At 33.5% G+C, this 17,251-nt stretch overlaps 1 protein-coding gene across 1 annotated transcript in view; it reads right to left on the bottom strand.

The window, feature by feature from the left end:
• Positions 1–1,276: 1,276 nt before the first annotated feature.
• Positions 1,277–17,251, bottom strand: part of LOC143231790 (E3 SUMO-protein ligase PIAS1-like) — a 37,715-nt gene continuing 21,740 nt past the window's right edge. The window contains exons 7-12 of the mRNA XM_076466441.1: positions 12,177–12,282; positions 9,210–9,283; positions 7,317–7,477; positions 6,816–6,934; positions 4,157–4,632; positions 1,277–1,431 (exon numbers count right to left, since the gene is read on the bottom strand). Of these exons, the coding sequence (XP_076322556.1) occupies positions 4,586–4,632; positions 6,816–6,934; positions 7,317–7,477; positions 9,210–9,283; positions 12,177–12,282 (507 nt within the window). The 3' untranslated portion in view covers positions 1,277–1,431; positions 4,157–4,585. The remainder of the gene's footprint in view (positions 1,432–4,156; positions 4,633–6,815; positions 6,935–7,316; positions 7,478–9,209; positions 9,284–12,176; positions 12,283–17,251) is intronic.

The raw sequence follows: 17,251 nt of genomic DNA, 5'->3' as shown, positions 1-17,251 counted from the left end.
TTTAAGGAAGTTGTGCAGTGTGACTTTTATGAACCAAAAAGTATTTTAAGGAAGTTGTGCAATGTGACTTTTATGAACCGAAAAGTATTTTAAGGAAGTTGTGCAGTGTGACTTTTATGAACTAAAAAGTATTTTAAGGAAGTTGTGCAGTGTGACTTTTATGAACCAAAAAGTATTTTAAGGAAGTTGTGCAGTGTGACTTTTATGAACCAAAAAGTATTTTAAGGAAGTTGTGCAGTGTGACTTTTATGAACCAAAAAGTATTTTAAGGAAGTTATACAGTGTGACCTTTATGACCCCAAAAGTATTTTAAGGAAGTTGTGCAGTGTGACTTTTATGAACCAAAAAGTATTTTAAGGAAGTTGTGCAGTGTGACCTTTATGACCCCAAAAGTATTTAAGGAAGTTATACAGTGACTTTTATGACCCAAAATGTATTTTAAGGAAGTTATACAGTATGACTTTTATGATCCAAAAAGTACTTCAAAGTTATACAGTGTGACTTTTATGACTTTAAAGTATTTTCTGATAAAATTAAATTCCTTATCATGAATTGTGAAGCATGTAATAAAAATAAAATCAAACCATAAACTATTCTATATTCACACCTTATAGCACATTCACAGACCATTCTGTTTTCCTCATTACCCTCACATATTCTTGACCTTCAACCTCTCCTCAATTTGTATTGCACAAATATTATGATACATTATCAAGTGCTGTATGAACATGTTTACCTGGGGAAAAAACAGTTCAAACACTCAAAACTGTGGATTTGAAGTAACAGTAAGTGAGGAAACAATCCAAAAGTGTTTTATCAATGGTAAACTGGAATAAAAATTTAAGACATTTTATTATTTCTAGAGTGATTAAATACGCAAAGATAATGTTTCTATTGTTATCTTATTTGCATATGCAAATATATTTCCCTTGCACAACATACACCATCTTTGGACAAAACAAAAACATCTATCATTTTAATTTTTTTTGAACCCACTGACCTGAAACTAGTGTCAGAAAACTATTTTTTTAATATTTCAATGAATATTACTTGAATACAAATGCTTGATACTAACATCTGGTTTCTAATTTTGAGTTTTCCTTTCACTGTCATTTCATTTTTACCATTTAAACTATGTTAAGCCTTAGGAACATTTGGAACCTCAAAAATAAGAAATGACAATATTATATGCACATACATATAATAAAAGTTTTCCCAACAATAACACTGGGGTAGGTTAAAATACAAAACAAAGTCAAAGGAAATTATTACTTACTCTGATAAGAGGAACTGTGACTTGAATGCTGAACAAAAAAGTCAGAGTAAAAACTCGAGTCTGACGGGTAGTACGACAAAGTATCTGAATCAACTAGAGGAATGTTGGAGTACACAGATGAAGGTGCACATAAACCGATCTTGCTCGTGCTAATCCTACCAAGTAAATGCAAGATACTTGTTATTAGCAGTTTATAACTTAACTATACCCTATTTTCAAGTAATGTTAACAATCATGTACACAAAACTGATACAAGATTTCTCCATTCTGTCATGTTCCTGATGTTGTTCTTTGAAATGATTAAACAGTATCACTGTAAAAGACGAGAAATGCTTTCCCAACATTTTGTTAAAACTACAGTTTTTATCTAAACCGTTTTAACATTAATATTTTTTGTAATATTCCTAGAATTCTTTTCCTCCAGCCTACAGTTGAAATAGTGTACCAAACTGTACAACATTCAGTACACACTTATTAAATAGTAATTATTTTCAGCCTAAAATGTACACATGATTTGACTTAGGTTTCCTATAATTTTCACATTTTCAAGATTCTAAAATTATCTTAAAAAACACTGTTGGGAAAAATCTTAGAAACACTTTCTCTCAAAATTTAATTTTTTTATATTATTGATTAAAAAGTTTCACTTTATATATCCAGTCAGATTCAAACTAAGTGACAATAATTAATTAATTTTTTGACACGTATTTTACCTATTGAAGTAATCACCATTTCTGGCTAAGAATTGTTAAAAACATGACGAAAGACATTTATCAGTGACCTGCGACCTTACCTTTCACGGGAGTATCATCATTACCTATGTCAGTTAAGATGACAATATTACAGCTTTCACTTTTATTAGCAGAAATCTAAACATATCGAAGGATTTACTTTTTATAAATAAATAAGCTTTTATTTATGTGAATTAAGTGAACATGCTAAAAACTTAGCAATAATGTTCAATAAGAAAAAATTCTAAATCTCTGGCACATTTTGCCATAACATACCATACTCACCGAATCAAACTAAGCCTACCTTGTGTTTTGTTGTAGCTTACACAAACATTTTCTGGAACAAAAATGTCTAAAAAAGTCCCCAATCTAAGATTTGCTTCTTAGTCTTTCAAATTTCCCAATAACATTCTTTCCTTTGGTCATTCCAACAGAAGCCCCATCTGGTCACTCTCCACGAAACCATAAATTACCAGAAATTTATATGCAAAAACGGGTCGTTTGGGTTGAGAAAATATTTTACATAGAAGAGCGAACAACGTTTCAACCTTCTTCGGTCATCGTTTTGTGAACCTGACGATGACCAAAGAAGGTCAAAACGTTGTTCGCTCTTCTATGTAAAATATTTTCTCAACCCAAACGAGCCGTTTTTGCATATAAATTTCTCAACAAGTGGGTTTCTCGACATCACTGATCATAAATTACCAGTTTATCTATTTTATTACCCTGCACTGACATATATAAGTTTATAATTTACTCTGTTAAATGGTTACTTATAAAGTTGTGAAACATTAAATATTCAGATCATAAACTGTAACATCATTCATGGTCAAGAATGAAAGTCTAACAGTGAAACCTTCAACATAGCATGGGTAATTATGTTTTCAACAGATAATATATTTATAATTATAATCATATGCACTAAAGTGGGAAAAAGATTAATACCTGTACTGTTTACAGAGAAGATACTTATAACTGAAAGTTGGAAGACTTATTATTTTTCTTGAAAATACACTAAGCAAATATTACAAAATACGTTATAATACCCTATACACTTCCGAGTTAAAAACTGTTAATTCATAGTTGAAATTATTATTTCTTACAAACATTTTAAATCAGATATGCACTTGACACTTGATAGGCATTCTATGGTCATAAGTTTAATAGTTCAAAAGTAAGCAATGAAGTCTAGACAATAACTATAATTTACATTAATTTGACATTTTGCCATCAACTTATAAACAAATGCTTTAAATATAATAACACTAATACTGAATTATAAATATACCTGAAATTTAATTTTTTGTTCCATCTTAGGAAAAATGTAACTTAAGACAATATTCACAAATGAAGCCTTAGTGAAACTTTTGTTTTCAAATATGTTTTATATTCAATCATAACCATTATCTTTTATTTAATTTTTCTTAAGAAATACACTTGTTATAAAAATTTATCTCATAGAAATTGTGTGAAATTTAAATAACAATATATAAAAACTTGACAACTGTTGAACCTGTTATTTAATTGTAGTATACAAGTTATACCAAAGTTACTTTTCTTTATTAAACCTAACTAGTTTTATTCTGCCTGTACCTAAAGTGAAATTAGCATAGAATGTTTTTTTAACTTCAAGAAAATTTAAACAGTAATTAACCAATATTTGAGTTGATTCATCAACTTAATAAAACCAAACTATCAAAACAACCCAAATTTGTTTTACTTTTCCTTCAAATGGTTTCATATTGTTTTAATATCTGGTTTTCTGTTAATTCAAATATAGAATATTTTACTTATTTCCAGGTCTGAAAACAAATTGTTTTAGTTTTGATATCAGAAAGATGCTTGAGAGGTAGATTATGAAATATTTTACAACAAAAATTAATTATGGATAAAATAAATAAGTTAGAACAAATTGTTTATTTACAAACACAGAAAATAATATTGGTATACTTGTGTTAATTTTTAAAAACATTATCTATATGTTAAAGAAAGCTACCTTAGTAACACATAAGTTCACATTAAAAACAAAAACATTTACTGCAATCTATAATTCTCTCTCAAAATATATACTGTAGTTTCACTCAACACCTATAACCTAAGAGGAACAAGTCTTCTTGAAAGAAAAAAACAACAACAACTGGTAACCTACTCTGTAGATCCTGCAGACGACGAAGGTAAAACTGGTGTCGTGGACGAGCCTGCATAAGAAGTCATAGAAAAAATGGAGTTATAATACTGCTGCATGTTTGAAGAGATGGAAGAAGTCAAAGTTGCTTCAGGGACAGGAGAGTTCATGATGGCAGAAGAGGAAGAATTGGATGATGATGGAGATGATGGAGAAGGAAGTGGAATGAAAGGCATTGTGAGGTCAGAACTGTGATATTGCTGCAAAGTTGGTACTGAAGAAGACAAAAAAGAATCTGTTTGTGAATGAGAAGAAACAGATGAAGATGGAAATGAAACGACAAGGTCAGGATTTCTGTCAGTGACTGGAGAAAACTGATGAATATTAATGAGAGAGAAAGGAGAGAGATTCACAGGTTGAGGCGATGGTATACTGTCTTCTTCACTGTTGCTCTCAATAGTTAAGTCTACAACTTCCACATGGGGCTTTTTTATTTTGATCTAAAAAAAATGAAAAACAAAACAAGTTTCACCTAAAACTCCAGTCCTAGAACAGTTTTAAAAATAACATCACAAACTATTATTATGAGTCTTACCTTTCTGCATGCATCTATAAAACTCATTCCAATATACAAAATAACGAAGAGTCCACTATTAAATCACATGATGTTCTTACCAATTCTCAAGATATAATGAAGAATTATCACGTTCTGTAGCTTCATATAAACATGTTATATTCTTCTATTAAGGTCGCTAGATGGCATATTATTATTTATATCTGTAATCAGCCTGCATTTGGTTGTTATTTACATAGCAACACAATACGTACCATTTAATTTATTTATTGTATTAAGAACCAAATCATTACTTAACCATTTTATTTTATATTCAATGACAAACTTGTCTACATGGATTATAATCACTTCTACCTAATAGATTTAGTCATTTGTTTCTGTTACGTTCAAATCTGAGATTCAATTGTAATTGTTCAGATCACATGTTATACCATCACAAAGTATATAAGGTTCATACATATAAAACCATTAACAGAGAAGGAAGTCACGAAAATACAAGTTTATAATTTTAAGTACAAATATCTGGGCAAGTACAAACCTGTGCTTTGGAAATGGGTAGAAACAGTATATAAAAACTGATAAATGTTTTACAGGATAGGTTTGTAAGAACTGCACAGAAAAGAAATTTGGCACTTTATTTTTGTCAAGTAATGAGTCAATATATGAATTCTAAAAATATTTTTTGGTTATACATCTTTGTTGAAATAGTAAAAATTATCACAAACTTAAATTTTAAAATAACGTATGACAATATGTACCCAATAGTTACGAGAGCTTATTGTCTGGATATGACCAAACTATTACAAGAAGTATTTTAAAAGAACACATTGGACATTATAGTTTTACATAAGAGCATAAACATATGAAGTACGTATGTCATGTGATAAGAGCAGTTATAAATAGGTAAAAATGATCAAACTAGTAACAATTTATGAGCTAAACTAACTTTATTTGTTGTTTGATTTGTTTGCCTCTGGTTATCTATGAGGAAGATTATTCACCCATAATCTGAGGTCAAAAATCAACCAGTTTATAAATTGCTATTTTATAATGGTACAAAAGGTTTGATTTGAAATTTTCATAGTTACACAAGGACTATCTGCACTAGCCATCCCTAATTTAGCAGAGAAAGACTAGCAGGAAGGCAGCTAGTCATCACCACCCACCGCCAACTCTTGGGCTACTCTTTTACCAACAAACAGTATGACTGACAATGACTTTATGATGCCCCATGGTTGAAAGGGTGAGCATGTTTGGTGGGACGGGATTAGATCCTGCAACCCTCAGATACCAAATTGAGCATCCTTACCATTTGGCCACGCTGGGCTACCCCAAATGAGATAAGAAGTTTACTATTTAAAGAAAACAGTCAATGAATTACTGGGTTTATTAATACGAAGCCTTGCATTATGATGATAAATACTGGTTCTATATAGCAGCATTTGTTCAACCCAATGTGGTAATGAAAAATGGTCATTTGCCTCCAAAAATAACAAAAAAAGAGAAGTCGATATTGATACAGAGTACCATCAACACAAATGTTGCATATTTCATTCATTTACCACCAATGATTAAAACAATCAAACTGTTGTACAAAAGATCGCATACAAGACATACAAGTTATTAAAGAGCAATTAGTAGCCATGTATAATATTGTAATATTGTTTTTTAACTACATTACCAAAACAACATAAAATTTGTGTTGATATTACTTGTTATGCAAGTTAGTTTATTACCTTGATTTTAACACTTCTCGTGATTTGAGTAAAGAAACATCATTTGATTTATTTCCATGCACAAAACTAATTAAAATTCTCTTTTGATGCTACATACCAAGACCAAACCAACCCTTTTCTTAACCCTTTCTGAACAAGAGATGTCTCCTCTATCTTTTTTAAGAGAGAAAATAATTAACCAAATTGTAACTCATGAGTAAATATACTAAATATATCTACTTAATGAAGAGACTGATGGTGAGTGTGAATTAAGCTGTGTTTTGCACAAGCTAAACATCAATTTCTTATATCTATAACATGTGCATTGAATTCTTACAAAGCCGAGGTAAAGCAACAACGGACTTAATTAAGGAATACAATGCTGTCTCCTTACTGGGGTTTCCAATAAATCGCTTGTCTTTTCTAGAAAACACTGGCGTCCAAGATCCATTTTCATAAAATTGTACTTCAAGACAATCACTGGGAGCTTTTGCAAGAATTTCTGTGAAGAGTCTAAAGATAATACAATGTATTTTACTATAATACATTCAAAACTAGTATATTTTTTAAACATACACAACAATATTAAAAAAGCAAAGCTTCCCTGGAAACAACCAATGGCTCAGGAATCTAGTTTTGTTTTATATTTGTTAGTCTCTAATTCTTTATTAAGATGTTTTTCTCTAGTTACAATGATTTGGAACTAATTTTATTTTTGTTACATTTAAGTTTTATTGACAATTCTTTTCTGAGTTATAATTTAACTTTTCTCACAAGCATTTTTGTTTTCTTTTGATTAAATATAATTTATTAGTAAATGAAAAATTTTAAACTACAATTGACAAATTGAAAACTGTCTTTTTTACAGTTGTGTATTTAATAAAGACATGATTACCCATCAATTACTAGATTGTTGAAATCAGCAGGTCTATCACATATGGGACATAACCAAGTTGGCTTCTTTTCATTCATTTGAAGAAACAAGGAGGCATCAAAACACTGCAAGTGGAGGCAAGTTATAGAACGACATGGAATCTGAATCCTGGTTTTTCCTAGCTGTAATATAAATAATTTTAAAAAATGACACTGCCTCAACTAGCTCTGATATTTTTTATTTCCTACAAAATATACTACAACAATCTCTCATATATTCCAGTTAATACGCTAAAAACCAGCTATGAAAAGTTTTAATAACAGCTTTTATACAAATATAATGAAGATATTATAAAGATTTGAACTAGTTTAATTATAGTTTCTTCTAAGTGTACAATATCGCTGATGTCTTTTGTCCTTCTGCATGCATCTACAAAATTCATTCCAATATACAAAATAAATAATGAAGAGTCTTATGTTAAATCACACAATGTTCTTACAAATTATCAAGACGTAATGAAAAATTACAAAGTTTTGTAACTTCATATGCACATGTTATATTCTCTGTAAAATGAGGTTTTTCTATTAAGTCAGAGAGATGGGATAGTATTATGCATATCTCTCATTAGTCTGTATTCTAAATCATATTAATACTTATTATATTTATTTTCAAACACATGTATTTCCATAAAAATACTGAAATTTAAAGAATCAGTTGCAGTGTAACCATATTACATGATGTTTTGGGACAAAATAGGACTTACTGTTCCAGTCCCTAAACTAAACTATTAATAAACAAGTGTTAAAAAAAGACAACCTTAAAGTCAGCCATTATAACTTATATACTCATCAAGCTATCTCTGAAACTCAATTAAATCTACTGTCTCCAGCACATCTGAAGGAAACCCATTCCAAAGACCAACTAGCCTCCTAGAAAAACTAAAACTGTATCAGCTGAAGATGACTCCTACTCTGCCAAAATCTATATTTGTGTCCCTTACTCCATATATTCTCACTGTTAAATATGATAAAAAATTGCTTCAATGCTATCAATTACCTTTATGATCTTAAAACACCTAAATCAGGTATTCCCAACTCTTTTTTTCAAGAGAAAACAGTCTGAAAGATTTCAACCTCTCATCATATGACAACCCCTCCATTCCAGGCACCATTCTAGTAACCATCTTCTGAACCCTTTCCAATAATTAATGCCATTACTAAGGTAAGAAGCGCAAGACTGAAACAATATTTCAACTGTGACCTAACCATTGACCTGTACAATGAAATTATAACCTCTTTAGACTTGTATTCAATATTTATGTAGATACAACCTAAAATCTTATTTGTCCTACCACTAGCAACAACACGTTGCTTGGAAGGCTTAAGAGACTGATCAACTATTACACCAAGATCCTTTTCTTCTGTGACACTTTGAAAATTATTCCCATCCCAATTATAATTCAAATGTTGATAACCCACGCACACATTATCTTACAATTATTATAATTAAAACCCATCTGCCATTTATTTGTCCAACTCACTAAATAATCTAAATCCTTTTGTAAATCAGCAGCGTCCTCTCCACAGCTGGTAACACCCAAGACTTTAATATCATTTGCAAGTTTAAGTCATTTCTTCAGCAAAATACAGAAAAACAAGATCAGACATAGTGCAACAAAAACACGTGCGATTCCTTTGTTATGTCATACATCTTGGTGTTTGGATGATCAACTTTGCACATAAAAGTCATGCAGACTTCATAAGAACCCTAATGATCATTTATCTGCCAGCAAGCATACATGTATATATAACTCTTTTATTCTGAACTTATGTTTAACAGAGTATTCATATAATGATAAAACACGAAATACTCATGATAAAAAAAAATACTTCTGTGAATACTGTCTAAACTTACTGGACATACTAAGGATCCTCTTAAACTGGTAGTGGAAATTTCTGAGTCCATATCATTCTGCAGCTTTTCTTTAACTAAAAGGTTAAAGGGACAGTAATGAAACTTTACAAGGCCTTGAGAAGAGAACATGTGCTGATACCTATTACAATAATAACTGTTATAAAAAGACAATATAATTATAATTCTGAAACCATACATTGAAAGATCATTCTTCAAGTTTTATAACTTCTGTCACCTGTTTGTTCCATTTTGCATGGTTCAATTCAAATTTACTGTACTTCACTACCTTTTATATATATATAATAAAGTGCAGTAACATTTATATCCTGTTTGTTTTATATCAACACACTTAAAACTGTTTGGCAGCCATGATCAGGCCCAATGTTAACTAGTGCTGTGCTTATATGGATTTTTGTGTAAAGTTACAAAATGGCTATTCATAAATTTGAACTGACTGATTAGAGGAAATGCAACTAGTTAACAACACCCCCATCAATTCTTGTCTGACTAAACAGAGAGATCTGACTATCACAGCTACTGTGCATTCACAACCATTAAACAACAAACATGTATTTGTAGCAACAGGATGCAACCAATTAACCTAGGACTTTTAGTACAGGTTATAGACATTCACCTATTAACTAAATCATTAGTAAATGTACACACACTGAAATTACATTCAATATTTAATGTGACAATCTACAGTTAAAATAATTTGATACTTACAAGTCTGATATCCTATCATTATAGTTACCTTGTTATTCTACACATAATCTGCAATATTCACAACTTGGACAGTTCTTCAGGTGGTTAATACTTTGTATATTTGTTCATGTCCTAAATCTATTGGAAGATATTTCTTACATCAAACTTCCATTTCCTACGGGTGTGTGATTTAGCGAGTCACATAAAACCCCACAAATCAAGTTGGAATTGATTAGAAAAAGAAGTGATAATTATTTACCATTAAACACTTGCAACCACACTTATACTGGTTTAAGACAATTTTTTCTGAAAACAAACTTTTGTAGTGACAATGTACGATAAACTATAAGAGATAACATCATAGTCACTTGTGCAACAATAATGTTAAATTACAATGCCATACAATGAAGATGTACAGAATTATTAGCTTCATCAAGATGTAATGTTTGTATACATAAGAGAGCAATAAGTATACTATGTATTTGGTATTCTATAAAGATTTAAACAAAATGACTGCATAATGTAATGCACCACTTCTTTCATGCAATTTGATATAATTACTGATATTTTAAACTGTTAAGTTTATTGCACATATAGCTGCTTGTCATTTCCTAATTTCACATCCTCTCATACTAATTTATGTTTATTTAATCGATACCTCACTGTATTCAAAGTGGCTAAGTCAACTATCTAGACATCCTGATAAATCAGTAAAGCTACCTCATTACAGATCCATTCAAATTAATATAGAGTCGCTGCAATTACAGAAATCAGTGTCCAAAAAAACAAAAGTGTGCTTTAAAATAAGGTGAGCAGAAACCTGGCTAACAGTGAAATATGATTTATTTACATTTTTGTTGAGTTTTCTTTATTTACATTAATTACTTTTTATTCATTTTTACTTCTATAAAAGATCCTGTAGGTGCAAACAATGTACGGATGGTTCTTGTTTTACACAAGTTCTTTCAATGAGCTTTTGGATCAATGTGATTGATGGAATAACACCATTTCTAAATTTATGCTCTCACAAATTAATGCGATTTTCAAGTGATTTGTGTATTGTAGTGGTACAAACAGAAGCATGCAACCACTGTGTGATTGAAAGCTTAGCTGATGCAGACACTTTATTACGAGAACATTTCCATAATGCAACTCACAATAGTTGATGTTACAATGACAATAATATTACAGTTATCTGTGCAGTAGCCAGATGGTCACGGGGTTCGTTTGGTCATACAACAAAGTCATTAAAACCAATTTGCCATGCTTCACAACGGAGTTGGTGTTTTCTGTAGATGTATTATATTGATTAAGTAAACATAGGCAGCACTTCTGCCGTATATTAAGGCTTGACCAGTGTCATTCCCCGTGGGACTGCAGGCATCATATACACTCTATGAGAAATAGTGTTTGATTGATATGACTAATTTCTGGAGTGTAACTATCACATAAATCAAAAACTGTGTGTAATGCAATAAGTTAGTCACAGCTTTTGGAATTAGTTTGTTTTATTTTGAATTTCATGCAGAGCTACATGACGGCTATCTGCTATTTCCGTCCCTAATTTGGCAGTGTAAGACAAGAGGGAAGGCAGCTAGTCATCACTACCCACTGCCAACTCTTGGGCTACTCTTTTACCAATGAATAGTGGGATTGACTGTCACGTTATAATGCCCCCACAGCTGAAAGGGCAAGCGCGTTTGGTCTGACAGAAATTCAAACCCGTGACCTTCTGATTACGAGTTAAGTGCCTTAACCACCTGGCCATGCCAGGCTTACCTTTTTGAATACTCAAAATTATACATCTCAAATTCCTGTGATAAAGATTTTTAGTGAAAAAATTTAATAAACTAAAATATCTCTGTGAATATACAGTATATATTTTGAATATTCTGTGTTAAAAATGATTAGCATGTTAAGATTAAAAATTTCAAAATTCTTAATTTTCATTTGTGTAACATTAAGACTGTTTGAGAATGTTAAGTTATTCACTATGTTTTTTGAGGACATTAGAAATATTCTATGTAGTTACTTCATCATGCAGTAAATTAACTGCAACTACAGAAATGTGCTACACATTAATTTGATTAAAAAATTAAAATCCATCAGAATAAAACTGAAGAGTTCATGACATTTCTACGAATTTTTTAGGACTCCCCTAAAATTCAAGTTATAGCTTTTGAGATGCCCAAAATTGTACATATCAAATTCTGATGATAAACATTTTAACAATAGAAATGTACAGTGTATAAAACCACTAACTCATTGCTCTGCTATGATCAGGGTGTCTTATTCCCAAGCTTCTCAGATGGGCAAGCAAAGTCGAAGAACTCAGTTTTCTCACAAGATACACAGCAACTGAATAACCCTATACAGTGTAAAAAAACAACAAATCCTTAAAGCTTCCTTTGTTGACATAGCATAATTACATCTTGAAATCTCAAGCATGAATAATCATCATTTATTCTTATATCCCATAGTTCACAAATAGGTACCAAATAGGTGATTAGGTAGGGTAAGGAAAGGTGCATTAATAATAGTCTGTATTATTTGAATGATTATTAAATAATATATAAAATAATCTGAACAGATGCTCCCAAAATAGTTTTACATTTTAACCTTGAAAAACAACATCTTGGGGACAAATCCCTCTGGTCTCCCAACAAATGTTACCCCCATAACAAAATTTAAAGTGGCACTCCTGAATTCAGAAATGTAAATTTTTTTTAGATAACACTAATCAACTGTGTACAAAAGTTATTAATAATAAAAAAAATTAGCTAACTTTCTCAACACAGACTCAGTCAATTTGACCAACCTCGTGACCTTTTTGTACTTGGTTAGACATTATAGATTTAATGTTTCTAACTTTCAATATAATGTGTTTTTTTCACAAATTTGGCAGTCTTTAAGCTAACATTATAAGCCTTTCATAAACAAAAAATAATATTTTTAAGTGGAATATTTATAATAAACTAAAATAAAGATCTGCCCATGAATATATTGAGCATCTGTTTTGAATAGTCTGTGTACAAAGTTATTTTCATGTTAAGATTATACATACTTTTCCTCATTTCAAAACTCTCAACTTTCCTTTATATGATCTGTAAACCTCTTAAATATATTTCAAACATTTGTTTTCACTAACACTATTTTATTTGTTATTTCCTCAACCGTATTTCTATATGGGATTGGTCAATTTGACCAACCTCATAACTACCAAAAAAAAAGTCAACATGCATTTCAATTTTTTCTTTCTTGAATTGCTTCAAATCAGAACAGGGAACTACATTTATTTGTCCTAGTTAGCTTTAAGTAACATTATGCATATCTTTATAATTAAAGGTTGGTTGGTTGGTTTGGGGTTTCATGGTATGAAGCAGCTAGGTTATCTGTGAAAAGTTAAAAGTAAATTCAGTAAAATTCATAAAAGGAAATTAAGGTAAAAACAAAACAGCAATTAAAAACAGAAAATGACATAAAACCAATGTTGACATCCAGTCTAAAAAGTTGTAAAGGACTTCCTGTAGCAGAATGGTAATGATCATAACCCGCCAGGAAGACTAACAGGCAAGTACAAGAACCACCATCAGTCACCTGAAGTTGGTCTTTCTAGTCCTGGTTCCGTGTTATGTGTCATTATGACAAGTACTAAAAGGTAAAGTAATAAAAGTGTTAAAAGACATGCAGCAAAATTGTAATAACAACTTGCCAGGACAACTAATGGGTAGTTCAAACAGCAGCGTTAGTAATCTGAAGTTGGCCTTTCCAGTCCTGGTGTCGAGTGATTTAATGTTCTGGCCATTTTCCAATTTCAAATGTGTAATGAATATATATCCAACACTTAAATGAGATTAAAAAGATTAATGGCCATTAAAAAACTAAAAACTTTATCAAGGTGGACAGTGTCACCATCACCAATAACACTGTCCAATGTTACAGACAAACCTTGGGACAGAACATGTTTAAAATAGTGCCGTTGTTGAGAGTCATAATGATGGCAAGAAAGTAAAATGTGGCTTACAGTGATTTGAATGTTACACAAACTACACACTGGTGTAACTGTTCCAGATAAAAGAAAACGATGAGTTAAAAAACTGTGACCAATGCGTAGTCTAGTTAAAACAACTTCCTCCTTTCGAACTTTAAGAAAGCTAGACGGCCAAAGCCCAATATAGGGTTTTATTGGAAAAGGCTTGTTGTCTCGTTGCTCATTCCAAGTGGACTGCCATCTGGCACGGAGCCGAGCCTTGAATACAGTACCATAGTCCATGTACGGAAAAGGCACAGTGGTGATAGTGCCAGAGCAGATAGATTTAGCTGCCATGTCTGCAAGCTCATTCCCGTGAATACCAACGTGGCCTGGTATCCAGAAAAACTGGATAGAAGTAGATGTTAATGAGAAATGGACCAGTCGGTTTTGAATATCAGAGAGAACAGGGTGTGAACCAACATGTAGCAATTCCAAGGCCAGTAGAGAACTAAGCAAGTCAGTGTAGATAGTGCAGTAGGAGTACTGCTCAGCTTCAATATGATCCAGGGCAAGAGATATGGCATACAGTTCAGCAGTGAAAACAGAAGCTGTAAAGGGGATTCTGCACACAACAACCAAACCACCCACAAAATTACCTGACTTGAAACAATCCGTATACATTGGAATAGAAAGGTTGTTCGAAAGATGTTCAGTAAATAAAAGACGGTACTTCCAATCACGAGTATCTGCCTTTTTCAGATGACTGAAAGAAAGGTCACATTTGGGGGCTGTAATAAGCCATGGTGGGATGGGCTGACCAGTGGATTCTGCAATATTATCCAAGGACAGTCCCAATTCATCCAATTGTGCGTGGATGCGAAGGCCAAAAGGAGCAATGACACATCCTATGTTTTGAAAAAGTATGGCCCACTGAGAAAGGAAAACACATCCCCAGGTGGAATGCTTTGGTAAGGAACGAAGTTTCGAAGAATATAGTAAAGACAATTGCAAACGACGAAGGTGCAGAGAAGGTTCATGAGATTCTACGTATAAGATTTGTAATGGGGAGTTGCAGAAAGCCCCAGTGCAGAGTCGAAGTCCTTGATGATGAATGGTGTCCAGCATCTTTAAGGCCGAGGGTCTGGCAGAGCCATAGAGCATTGATCCATAGTCGAGTTTTGATCCAATAAGAGCACGATACATCTTTAACATAGAACATCGATCTGCTCCCCAACTGACGGTAGAGAGGACACAGAGGATGTTCAGCACTCTTCTGCATTTGACCCGTAGCTGCTTTAAGTATGGTATAAAAGACAGCTTACGGTCAAAGATAAGCCCCAAGAACTTGGTCTCAGGGACCACTGACAGAGAAACTTCACTGATACGGAGTTCAGGATCAGGGTGAATACCCCGTTGGTGGCAAAAGTGCATAAAAACGGTTTTAGGGAGAGAAAAATTAAAGCTGTTTGCCGTAGTCCATTTCAGCACACGATTGAGGGTAGTTTGTTGTTGCCGCTCGATACTTTCACATCTCGTGTCAGTTGTTGACAGAGATCCCATTCGCAACAGTGAGAGGGAGTTGTTCAGTGATGGCATTTATCTTTATACTGAAAAGTGTGACACTCAAAACACAGCCCTGAGGGACCCCAAGTTCCTGTACAAAAGAACGGGAAAGTGTTGAACCCACACGAACATGGAATCTCCTGTCCATTAAAAATTTTTTAATAAACATGGGTAAATGGCCACGTAACCCATATATATGGAGGTCTTGCCATACCTCCATGTTGTGTCATAAGCCTTCTCAATGTCAAAGAATATTGATACAAGATGTTGGCGTTTGAGAAAGGCTTCTCTGATTGATGTTTCAAATCAAATTAGGTGGTCTGTGGTGGAGTGCTGTAGTCGGAACCCACACTGAGTGGGCGAGAGGAGGTTGTTTGATTTGAGGAACCAAACAAGATGAGCATTAACCATCTTCTCCAAGGTCTTACAGAGACAGCTCGTCAAAGCAATTGGACAGTAGTTTGAAGGAATCTTGGGATCTTTCCAGGCTTAGAGAAAAATAAGATAATAGCCTGGTGCCCGACATCAGAAAAAACATTCTCCTGCCAGATCCGGTTAAAGACAATTAGAACATCAAGAGAAGCAGGAGAGAAATAGCATAGCATGTCATAGTGTACATCATCAGGTCCAACAGAGGAATTGCCAGACCAATGAAGGGCCATTTTCAGTTCCACCAGTGTAAAAGGACGATTATAGTAAAAAAGACAGTCAGTTCGAAAGGAGAGAGGTGAACGCTCTGCCCGAGTCTTGATGGCCAAGAAGGTGGAGGAACAAGTAGAAGTGCTAGGTACCTGGCAAAAGCTTTTACCTACAGTATTGGCAATGCTCCAGACATCAGCTACCTCTTGGCCATCAGAGAGTAAGATCGAGAGGGGGACAGAATTGTAGTGCCTACTAACCTTTCGAATCATGTCCCATATGACCTTGGAACTGGTGGTAGAAGATATGCTAGTTGTGAACTTAATCCAAGATTTCTGCTGGCTTTGACGTCTTACCCACCTATCATGTGCATGGGCCCGTTGGAAAGCGATGCAGTTTGAAAGTGTGGGATATCTACGGAAAGTATCCAAGGCCTGTTTTTGAGCTTTCCATGCTAAGTGACAAGCAGGATTCCCCCACGGATGAGGATATCGTGGAAAACGTGTCGAGGTTTTAGGAATACACTGAGCAGCTGCTTGTATAATACAGTCAGTTGCTGCTGCCACACAGTTGTCTATTGATGGTTGACTCATGATGGCAGGATCAAGTTCTGTGAGAGCAGTAAATGTTAACCAGTATGCTTGATCCAGCTTCCACTGGGGAACGAGGTAGGGTGGCATCAACCACGGCTAGTCTCTCTCAAAAGTATGGGAAAATGATCACTGCCTAGTGGATTACTGTCAACCCTCCATGAAAAATGGGAGAATAATGAAGGGGAGCAAACTGAGAGATCAATAGTGGTAAAGGACTGACTAAGTGCATGAAAATAAGTGAATGAACTAGTATTGAAAAGACAAAGATTGTAATCGGAGAGCATACGCTCTACAGAGCGACCCCTCCTATCAATAACAGCACTTCCCCAGAGGGGATGATGTCCATTTAACTCCCCCAGGATTAGAAAGGGAGATGGCAACTGTTCAACGAGAGCATCAAGGTCTGATTAATCATATGTCTCTCCAGGGGACAGGTAGAGAGAACAGTGATGGTATGACCCAAGGAAGCACGGATGGCTACAGCCTCCAAGGGTGTGTTAAGTGACAAATACAGGGTGGGCACATGCTGATCAACCAATAGTTCCACCCCTCTATGTACTCGTCCATCA

Source organism: Tachypleus tridentatus, chromosome 11 (assembly GCF_004210375.1).
Source record: "Tachypleus tridentatus isolate NWPU-2018 chromosome 11, ASM421037v1, whole genome shotgun sequence".
Taxonomy (NCBI): Eukaryota; Metazoa; Arthropoda; class Merostomata; order Xiphosura; family Limulidae; genus Tachypleus; species Tachypleus tridentatus.
Note: the sequence above shows the minus strand (reverse complement) of the source record. Positions and strands in the feature narration are given on the sequence as shown.